The sequence below is a fragment of the Pyrgilauda ruficollis genome, unplaced genomic scaffold (genome assembly GCF_017590135.1).
Source record: "Pyrgilauda ruficollis isolate IOZ18807 unplaced genomic scaffold, ASM1759013v1 scaffold5, whole genome shotgun sequence".
NCBI classification, from domain to species: domain Eukaryota; kingdom Metazoa; phylum Chordata; class Aves; order Passeriformes; family Passeridae; genus Pyrgilauda; species Pyrgilauda ruficollis.
In genome coordinates, this window is record NW_024526599.1 from 1,331,740 (window position 1) to 1,342,929 (window position 11,190).

The window sequence follows — 11,190 nt, forward strand, 5'->3', positions numbered from 1 at the left end:
TTTGTGCTTTGCCTGATGATGGGAATTGGTTCCAAGTCAGGCTGATTGATTGAACTGAGTCAACTTTTGTTGAGGTTTCCAAAGTATTGCACAAGAGGTTTGAGGGGAAAAAGTTTGGGGGCATGTGACAGTTAATCTCATTAGCAGTAAGAATGAAGTTTAAGCACGCTGTTCAAAATTTGCTCAGTTCTGTGCTGCTCTTTGTTTTAATTAACAATCTCCTGCATAGATTGGCAGCGTAAACTTCTTTCCACTTTAGTCCAATCAAATCATGCTTGGAAGCTGTCAGTGGTGGGGGGGAACTCCTACCTACCCCCCCCCGTGTTTTAATTGTTCAGTGAGTCTGTTGAATAATGAAAGAATTTGCCTGACAGGGTTTTGTAGTGTTTCATCTTCTTGATGAATTATTTCAGAGGATAGACGACAGTCTTTTGTTGAAAATGCATTGGAATGACTCATCCAATTCCTCAGAAAGTGACAATGAAGCTCATTCAGCCTTCACACAGACTGAGCACAACATAGTTGCAGCTTACTTAATAACAGCAGGTATGGGCGTTGGCAAATTGTTGCGTAACTTTTTAAAATAGAACTTGTAGATCTGAATGCTCATTTTGTACAGTAATAGTGATGGTATTTCATTTTGTATTAGACAGCTGTCTGATGGTTTTTCTCCATGTTTACTGACAAGTTAGCTGCCTGACTGAAATATGCAGAAACATCTGAAGTGAGCAGAATCTAAGTTTTCTGCTCTGTATTTGAAAGCAGCGTTGTGTCTCAAAAAATACATTTTGTTGATATGTAATTATAGAAGAGAGTGAGAATTAGTTTCTGCCAGCTTGCAAAATAGATAAAAATAGGGCATAGCTGTCACATCTTGCATTTTTCTGAGATGTGCTCGAAGCTATCTTGAGATTTCTCCTGAGCCACACGTTTGTAGTAATATCTGTGTAGTCTGAGTATGTGAGCGGGTGTCTGTTAGGGGGATGTAAGGGGAAGGTTGGAATGTGACTTAGAGGGAGGGAGCTGGTCATTAATCAGAGAAGAGCAGATTCCAGTTGCAGCTGTATTTTTCACCAACAACACGTGTTAGAAGAGCACGCTGTGAGGCTTCACATCGTGTTTGTTCCCTGTGACTGCAGTGGTCTTTAGCTAAACTTGAATGATTATAAAATTATTCTTTTTCTTCCCTTAAATCCTTATTCATTATATAACCACAGCTTCTTCAGTAGTGCTTTTCTGAAGCATTGAGTGCTATAGTAATGAAATATCCACCTAACCAGAATGGAATGTTTAAAAACAGGCCTTCTATACCTTTATTATGGAAAATCAAATCAGTTTAGTCTTTATTCATTGACTGTACCACGAAATTTTCTATGCTGTAGTTAGATTTAAAAATACTTCACAATATTAATATATTTTACATTTATAGGACATAGTATTGCTGATGGTCGCAGTTTATTTAGCATATATGTCTGAAGTGGTGAGTATCAAATTGCTGTGCTGGAAAAGTGGGTATTTTTGGATGCAAAGACAATAATTTATATAAGGTCTTTGGAGAAATTAATAGAACAGCTATACAGAGCAGTAGGTTTCTTAAGAAGCTGTAGAGATAAATAATTGCCAAGTATTGGAAGCCTAGATATACCTCTTATATTTTTATTAAAATTGATTATGTAGTATGTAACAAGGTAATATTTTCAGATAGCTTTGACCAGCTGGTGTTCAAGATCAAAGCTATCATTGGTGATCATAGGGTATCAATGGAATTAGCCAGAATCAAGCCAGCTCTTCTTTCTTAATCTTGCATGGACATTAAATGTCATGGGGAAAAAAAAAAAAAAGTTGGATTACTTTGCAGTTTTAGTTTTTTTTTTTTTTTTTCATTTTTCTACTTCTAATTATGATTGGGGGAGTCTAATAAATCTTTACTTTCTTAATGAGAAAATTTTTTGGCAATGAAGTCCATAAAGTATTTGAAAGTATGATTGATTGCTTTGCACCAGCCTTACTGCAGCAAATTTCACATCTGGAAGATTTAAGCCTTGTTAATAAGCAGAAGTGTAAGAATAAGAATGAAGTCTGGGTACAGTGTTCATCATTATTCTGCTCTTTAAAAGATTTAAGTGTTTCTCTCTTGTTTTCTGGGAATGAAGTAATTGTTAAGCATTACACTGATCAGTGTATTCATTTTTGTAACGACAGTAGGGATGCTCAGGCTGCAGCAGGCTCTGCTGCCTCATGGATGTCTTTCTGCTTATAGTGGTGAATTCTCTGGTATAATTTTAAAATGCTAACTGGAAAGGTAAATTCCATGTTATACATGTATCTGATTTTTTTTGCTTTGGTGCTACTATCTAAAATTGCCATGTCCCACCCTAAACTATGTCCCTAAGCACCATATCTACATATTCCAAGGCATGGCAACTCAACCACTTTCATGGGCAGCCTGTTCCAGTGCTTGATAACTCTTTCAGTGAAGAAATTTTTCCTAATATCCAAAAGTACTTTTCTCTGGTGCAACTTGAGGCCATTTCCTCTCACCCTATCGCTTGTTCCTTGGGAAAAGAGACTGACTCCCACCTGGCTTCACCCTCCTTTCAGGTGGTTATAGAGAATGATAAGGTCACCTTGACCCTCCTTTTCCCCCTGCTAAACAACCCCAGCTCCCACAGCTTCTGCTCATAAGATTTGTGCTCCAGCACTTTGACCAGCTTCAATGTTCTTTTAATGGGCACTGCTTAACTGCTGCCTGGAGAAACTTCATTCATCTGCTTGACCTGTACCTCAGAAACAGAGAAGAGATCATTTCTTGTATCTACGTGCTTTTTCTCACTTTGTTCAAGATGGAATCCATCTTCCATCTTATATTTTGTTCCTCTAAACATTCTCTTTTTTTGCCCTATTATTAATTTATTTTACTGATACTAACATTTTAATGCATATAGGTTCCACTTTTTCTTCCCTGTTTTTCATTGCCTCCCCTTTCACCCCTTACTTTTAAGGCAGGACTCTGAATTATTTAATATAAGTGCGTCTAGAAGGATCTTTTCTTCACCCCAAGGATACAAGTTTACAGTCCTGTTGTATGTCAGATTTCATTATTGGTAGCTGTAATATCTGTTAAAACATGCCTCATAAAAAGTCTGCATTATTAAACTTCTAATTCTCCTTTGCTCCCTCTCTCCCAAGAGATGACATGCTATCTGTCAACAGGAGAGCTGACAGAACTGGCACTGCATGTGGCTTTTTTACTGTGGTGTTCATTTCAAATCAGATCCTCAGCTCCTTGTTTATTTAAATTTTAAGAGTACTTAGGACCAATGTCATTCCTGAAATGTGTGAGTATATGAATATGATAGATGATGGCATCTGTGAGGCCAAAAAAAATTGGACTTCCAACAGGAGACGTGCACCTGAGAACAGACATCCTTGGTGGTGTTAAAAGAGAGATAGCTGAGGGGCAATTATGATTTTGCCTAATTTGATTTTAAAATTACTGAATCTCAGGGGTTGGCAGTGGCCGTCTTCTAGATCTAGGTGCATAAGTTTTTTTATAACCTTTTTTATTTTACCAGTCACCGGCCTGAATTCTTCTTTACCATGGAGGTCAGCGCTGTACTTGGTGGCCAGAGTGTTTGAAATGTAATCCTAGATGCATTTGAATTTCTGCTCTGCTAGTTGTCATTGCATCAAAAGTCTTATTGGTGCTTACTGAACCCATGTGAAGGTTGCCTAATTGGAAAAGCTTTTCTCTCATTTTCAGGTGTCTATCCTCTTTGCAAACTTGTACTCGACTGAAAATAAATCTTTTTTGGGACTTACATGTTACAATAGGCTGCATTTTCTTCTGCATGTGTATTACTGGCTGGTGGGTACCTTTTGTAAAGTTTTCCTTTTTCTGTTTTTACAGGAGTGATAAGCATTTTCAGTAACATTGTTGTGTTAGGCATCTTTGTTAAGTACAAAGAGCTTCGGACAGCAACCAACGCAATTATCATCAACTTGGCTTTTACTGATATTGGTGTTAGTGGCATTGGTTACCCCATGTCTGCTGCCTCAGACCTGCATGGAAGCTGGAAATTCGGATATACTGGATGCCAGGTATTGCAATTCAATTAGAGAGAAAGTTTCAGCACTTAAAAGCAAAGTGAGAAGTAAGTAATGGCTCTACCTCATGTTATTTTAAGAGATAAGGTGGAGATGCAGAATGTGACTCTGGACCTGAAGCTGATGTTCTGTGATGTCAGCAATTTCTGGAGATGGTTTTATTGTGAATTTCACTTTAAGCTTATATTCACAGTCTGAAAACATTTACGTGTAACCTTATATCTATCAACTAGACATTTTAAAATAGCTTTAAGAAGGCTTAGAAAATCAAATCCTGAAATAAAGATGGTTATAGTAGCACAGGCACATTTGATGATTTTGCTAATAGCTAAATAACTTTGATTGCGTCTACTGTTTTGATGGTGAGTTCTGCTTGGCACATGCATGTCCTTTTTGGATGGGACTGATAGGATATTCAAAGTGAAGGCCTCTAAGGTTTTTGGTCTCCATTAAAGACTTAGCCTACTTTTAAGAGCTGCCTATTTTTAAGAACAGACTGACTGAAAAACACACTTCCATAGGAGAGAGATGGCGGCCTTTGCTCACTGTGTATTGTGATTTTAATTTACGTAATTTATAGACTGTTGGGCTTAAGTGCTCACAAATATGAGTAGTAATGTGAAGGCATATACTGAAAATGTGTCATAAGGCAAACATTTTGGACATGTGTATAACAGATGCTATCACAGTCTGAGATCACTTGCCTCAGTAGACAGTACCTTCACGGTCAAAATTCAGTCATTGTTTGGCAGGAAGTCTCACTTTTAACATCTTTGGATCTGGATTGGCTTGTGGTGTGTTCAGGTTGATGAGAGATCTCACTGATTTGAGAGTTAAGGCACTTGAAGCACAGCTCATGTCGACCTAAACCAAATGAATCCTGTGATCTGAGGTGGCTGAGTGCCATGTGGTTCTGTTATAACTGCTGGTGCTGTGTGCTCTGGCTCGGGGCTCTGTATTACTGGGGTGCCAGAGGTAACACAGGCATCCCAGTCATCCTTCCTGGTCAGGCTTCCCATGGGATGACCAGGCAGATGCATTTGGAGTATGCTGGGATTGCAGCATGTGTTGTTCTGTGCAAAAGATCTGACACACTTAAAAATGAGGGGTAAATCAGTGGGCCACATCTGTCAAATCATCACAACAGATGAAAGAGTGATAATTGAGAACCTCATGTTTGCTAAAGCTATAACTCTTTCTGATAGACCAAATACTCCTCAGGTCTCCTTGACGTATATTGATAACATGAAATAAACCCCTCCAAACTCTGAATCTCAAAATTTACTTATTGAAGGACAGTGTTTCTTTGATTTTGAGACTGCTGTCTTTAGGATTTCTAATGGGCACACAAGCATTTTGAAATGTTTACTTTCTAATGAGCCACCTTCAAATTGCCTGCATTGAATTAAGACCTTTAAGACCTTGCTCATGGAAGCGAACTCTGGCTGAATTGTGTTGATTCAGTACACAGATTTGTGCTTGCATGTTTGAAAGATTTCTCAGAAATTATTTTCTTGCTTGTTTGTTTTAATTTCAGATCTATGCTGCCTTAAATATCTTTTTCGGGATGGCGAGTATTGGTTTGCTGACTGTTGTTGCTGTTGATCGGTACCTGACCATCTGCAGGCCTGATATAGGTACTGACATAGGGTCAAAACTCAGTCACTGTTGGGAGGAATAAAATTTTGATTTGATTCTATTGTTTTCTCATCAATGACTCCACAGTTACAGCATTGGGCAGGACTTGAACCTACAGTATCTGGTTAAGTTACCTAGTTGGCATACTGCTCTTTAAAATGAAAAACTCATCATTAGTCTGTTACTCTGTTTATAAATTGTGTTTTTATGGCCATTTTCAGTCTTTAGAGGGCCACATCAATGCAGAAAAGCACACAAAAATCCTCTGGCTGTGCGAGGTTTTGACCTCTGTCAAGCAGGTGTGTGCCTCTGTTGTGTTAACACCCCCTGGGTGTTTTTCTCTCCTCTGCTGCAGCTGTGTTGCAACAGTTAATTCCTCCCCTCCAAACTTCCAAGGATGTGCTTGAATGCTGTGTTGCATAATAAGCTTTTGGTGTGGGCTTGGGATTGGATATTGCCTGTATGCTGAGTTGGAATGGGTGATGGTGTTCAAGTGGTCTAAAAGCTGCAAGGACTGAGATGTCAGTCAGCAGAACGAAACAGGTATGCTACAGTGTTTGGGACTGCCAGCCTCGGAAAGGGTCTTTATTAACTCTTCATGTGCTTGCTGGAAGCCACTTGTCACTCTACTTTGACACTGGAAAGAAGCAGCAGATGAGAGCTGTTTGTGACTGTCTGTGCCTGGCTGCAGGAAGAAGAATGACCACCCGTAGCTATGCCACTCTCATCCTTGCTGCCTGGATAAATGCAGTCTTCTGGTCTTCCATGCCTACCGCAGGCTGGGCCAGCTACGCTCCGGATCCCACCGGAGCAACGTGCACAGTAAATTGGAGGAAAAATGATGCGTAAGATTCCCCCTCATGCTTTCTTTTAACTTTGCTGGCTCACTGAAGTATAAGATTGTTTAATTCACCGCTGTAGGAGCATAGCTTCTTTCTGAAGTATGGAGCAAAATTTTTAACAATAATTTAAAACAATAGAAATAACATAGAGCAAGTCTAGCAAAAACCCCTGTAGGAGCTGAGATATGCTTCAAAACTTCAATACTTGTACTTTCCAATAAAAAAAATAGCTAAAAAATTTTTCCTTATTATTTTAGAGCTCGTTGAAAAATGTCATAATCAAATCAAAATACCAAATTCTTTGGTAACTTTTCCAGGATGGCTATTTGTAAGTTACTCTGTTTTGTTTTTCTGTCTTATCAGGTCCTTTATTTCCTACACAATGAGTGTAATTGCTGTTAATTTTGTTGTGCCCTTAACAGTCATGTTTTACTGTTATTACAATGTTTCCCGGACAATGAAACGATATGCCAGCAGTAACTGCCTGGAGAGCATTAACATAGATTGGTCTGACCAAGTAGATGTGACAAAGGTAAATGAGTGCATGTTTTGCTTAAAGCATATTCTTTGTGTTAAAGTCCTTTTTGCAAAGGAGTGGTGCAGGCTTATAAGCATTTAGATTTTCTACATTCCCCCTTTCTTTTGTACTAAATATTAGCTGATGCTGAGCCTTAGTGAAAACTCTTAGCTTGACTTATCACACTAGATTCCTTATTTTTGGTCTAATACCCTCTCCAGATGAATAGCTACTTTGAAGGCTAAGAAGATTGTGAATTTTCCTTGTCTCTCTCCTCTATCACTACCTAGAAATGTACCTTCAAGGTGCCCTAGGAGAACTTTTACTGTGTGTCTGCAGAGTCCTTAGGCTTCCTGCTTGGTTCACAGATGTGTCTGGTCTGAAATGGATTGGTCAACTCTCACTTGAACTTGTGGCCTAGGAAAGAGAGTGCATTTCCAGCTCCCAAGCTGTGTAATTCCAATCCCTTGTTCTTTTCAGTCTGTTGAGCTTATCTCTTATGTAAGCAGTAGCAAATGTGAGTTATGGCATGAAAAGATATATCCTGCCTGGAAGGTTGACATTCTTTTAGTGTATAAAAGTCCTTGAGAAATCTTGAAGTTCACCAGCTCCTTTGATTTTGTGTAAAGATGTGATTTATGGTTGGGCATGATGAAAAAGTGAGAGAGAATTGGACAGAAGAGTATGTACCTATGTTTTTGAATTACTTATCAGTGTAAACAGCATTCCTTGGAAAAACTTCTCATTGCTAAGTTCTGAAGAATAGTATTTTTACCTAAAAAGAGTAATTTGAGTGTTTTACTTTTGTGAAGAACTTTCAGAATACTTGAAACTGAGGATTCAGTTAAAAATTCAGACTCATATTTGTGAAGAAAATGCATTTTTCCTATTTTGCAGTTGAAGACACTAAGTTATAATAAATAAAAATAAAGAGAAAAAAATAATGCTTTGGAGTTAAGCAATATCCATCTTTAGAACTGGACTACTATCTGCTTTTTGCAAATTAGCATCCTCTAAGCTTTCTATGCACCAAACTTCTAAATGAAAGGGTTCTTACATTTTGGTATTGTGTTTGATACTGTGTTTGCATTGAAATAGGGATCTTCTGTGAGAGCCACTGCTTGTGTATTGATTGTGCTCTACAGCAGCTCATACAAAGTAGCTGTTTATTTCTTGTTTCTCATTTTGTTCATGTCTGAAAGACTAACTGGGGGTGTAGGTGAGCAGCACTAGGGAATCCTGTGTGTATGCAGCCCTGCAGTTTTGGTTGGTTTTCTAGGGGTTTGTTTTGTCCTCTTGATTCATATGACATTTCCATTGCCAATTCATGTACCTGACAAAATCCAGAAAAATCTGTCTCAGTTGATGACCTCTCCTACCCTCTACTACCCCCAGTTTGTCACTGTCCAGGTCTGGCTGTGGCATGGCATGTCCTGGCGTGTGAGCCCCAAGCTGCCCAGTTTGTTCTCTCTGCAGGCAGGCAGAGAAGATGTGACAGCTCAGATACCTCCTCTGTATCATTCTTGAACATGTCTATGATGCTCCATTGAACCAAGCAGAGACTTCTGGGTTCCTTAACTATATGTCCTGGAACATTTGCTTTCTTTTATTTAATGGTTCCATAATTAAGCCTTATAAAACATTTTTATTCAGCGCCAAATGAAATATTTGGCTTAAATTTTTGTCTCTGTTCGTATTTATTGTTTGTAATAGCATCCCAGAGTGACTTGTTAGGGGGGTCATAATTAATGTGTGAAGTCCTCTCTGGAAATTTGAACTCCTGATAGGCAGATTTAACTGAATGAGTAGTGCTGATTTTGAAGGAATATTGCACGTAATGAAATGACACCATGCCAAAGACATGGCAGTGAGGTGTGCTATTAAATCCCCAAAGTGAGATTTCAGTGTAAACTGTCCGAATGTGTCAGGTGTGCTTGGTTATATGTTATTTAATTCAGGATAGCTCTGTTTTCACCTAGTTGTATGTGCTTTTGTTACGAGGTTTTCCTGTGAGGTCTTCATCTTGAGGTAATATTGGTTATGTATCCGTTCCTCTCATTTTACAGATGTCTGTTGTGATGATTATAATGTTCTTGGTGGCATGGTCTCCATATTCTGTTGTGTGTTTGTGGTCTTCCTTTGGAGACCCAAAGAAAATTTCTCCTGCAATGGCCATCATAGCTCCTCTCTTCGCAAAATCTTCCACATTCTATAATCCCTGCATTTATGTCATTGCAAACAAAAAGTAAGTGTTCTGAAATTTGTCTATTTCATGATTTTAGCATATCGTCTGAGTATAGAAGGATCACCTGTAAAAAATGGCAAGCTGATTAGTGAAGAGCAAAGGGTATGCCACTGTTAATTTACTGAAGATGACCTTTTGGACAGAAAAGCCTAAAGTAAATTGTTATGATCATCATCGCAACACCCTGGATTGATACATATTTTTGAGAACGTACTAACATAGCTTTTGAAAGTCCCATTTGTGTTTTCTCAAGGAGATTTTAGGTTGCATCAGTAGTAGACTGGTTTTAATGACTGTGGCCAAAGTGTGTGCATCTTAGTGACATGTAACTGGTGTAGATTTTAGTATTTGACTTGGGATGTATCATATTCTAATGGATTAGGATGGATTGACCCTTTTCATTCAAGTAAATAGGTTAAGCCTATTCTGATTTGAGTAAGCATAACAAATCTGTCTCTAATCAAGCCAGTGCCTCTGACTGAGGACTGTGTTTTGCAAAGAGGCATTCTTCCCGTCTCTGCTACCAACCTTCAAGCAGAGCCTGTGATCTCTGCCTAGGTGAACATATCTGCTGAGTCAATGGAAAAACATCTGTGTTTTTTTCCCATTCTGTGAGTTCATCTTTGTTATGGCTGTAAGCTCTCCTGGAATAAACAAATGCTGCTGTGATCCCTATTTAAGAAATGAAATTAACTTTACAGTCCTGCACCTGGAACTGAAAAAGATCCAGGTCCTTTTGAATTCCAAATACATGTTTTTTTATTAAGTATATTCTATTAAAATTGAAAACTGTTGTAATAGTTAAGACCATCTTACCAAATTTTTCCCTTCTCTTTGGTTCTCCAGCTAATGATCTTTCTGTTTTCCCTTTCTTGCCCTTGGCAGGTTTCGGAGGGCGATCCTGGCAATGGTGCGATGTCAGACAAGGCAAGAGATAACCATAAACAATGCTTTGCCCATGAGTGTGTCTCAAAGTGCACTGACATCGCAGAACTCCAGTCATTTGCCTGCATAAGTTACATGGAAAGGAGTGAAAACTGGGTTCAAGTTAATTAATCTTTTGGACAATTTCTTTTTGAATAATAATCTTTCCTAGCTAGCTGGTTTATGTTAGTCACAGTAATCTTTTTAAAGAAGCTAAGGAGACAAAATCTGCCAAGACTTTAGTTTGAGAGTGAGGTTTATTGGTCCAATATGTCTGTCCCAAACAAAAAAAGGTAGCAAAGTGGCCACTGTCACTCTTCCAGAGCTAGACAAGGTGACAGAGGGGCCAGAAAAGACAGAAGTGCAAATTTCTTAGGTTCAATAACCCCAGATTTCTCTTATGTATTAATTCCTTTCATGAAGTACTTTCCACCAGCTTCCCTAGAAAGTTTCCAGACTTCAAATATTCTGGATACTCCCTGTGGCTGTATATGTCCATACCAAGTCCACGTTGATATGCTTTGCAAAGTTCAGTTTCTGTGAATATGTTAGGGTGTCAAAATATCTACACTCACCCCATAGACTCTTTTATTAGGTTTTAGGGTTTTGAAGGAATTTCAGCGTATTTAAAGTATTTTTAAAAATTTGACTGGTGGAACCAAATTAATTTGTAGTAAAGACAGCTTTTGTTTTGTAAGTAGCATGTTTCTAGTGCTTGTGACTGCACAGCAAATCCTGAAAATGTGACAAAATGTACCCTAAAGCTTCTCACTTGGGAGGTGCATAAAATTGAGTAAATATTTATGGTAATTTCTCATCACTTCTAAGTCTATCTTATGTTTATGTAGGTCTGATGTTTAATTTTCAAGAAATAACTTTGTCAATATGAGCAATAGATTTATTCAGGGTGAAAAAGA

General features: G+C 38.4%; 1 protein-coding gene across 1 annotated transcript; it reads left to right on the plus strand.

Annotated features, from left to right (window-relative positions):
• Positions 1 to 293: 293 nt before the first annotated feature.
• On the plus strand, positions 294 to 10,364 carry RRH (retinal pigment epithelium-derived rhodopsin homolog). The gene is made up of 7 exons (XM_041480125.1): positions 294 to 546; positions 3,911 to 4,101; positions 5,645 to 5,744; positions 6,437 to 6,590; positions 6,951 to 7,119; positions 9,171 to 9,349; positions 10,235 to 10,364. Exons 1-7 carry the CDS (start codon positions 441 to 443, stop codon positions 10,362 to 10,364), a joined length of 1,029 nt encoding a protein of 342 aa, XP_041336059.1. The 5' UTR covers positions 294 to 440.
• Positions 10,365 to 11,190: the final 826 nt, after the last annotated feature.

What these genes read in the sequence shown, in the direction of transcription:
- RRH (XM_041480125.1), top strand. Translation starts at nt 441, where the DNA reads ATGCATTGGAATGACTCATCCAATTCCTCAGAAAGTGACAATGAAGCT. An exon ending in TCGGATATACTGGATGCCAG is followed by an intron (nt 4,102 to 5,644) that starts GTATTGCAATTC and finishes TTTTAATTTCAG; the next exon opens with ATCTATGCTGCCTTAAATAT. An exon ending in CATCTGCAGGCCTGATATAG is followed by an intron (nt 5,745 to 6,436) that starts GTACTGACATAG and finishes GCCTGGCTGCAG; the next exon opens with GAAGAAGAATGACCACCCGT.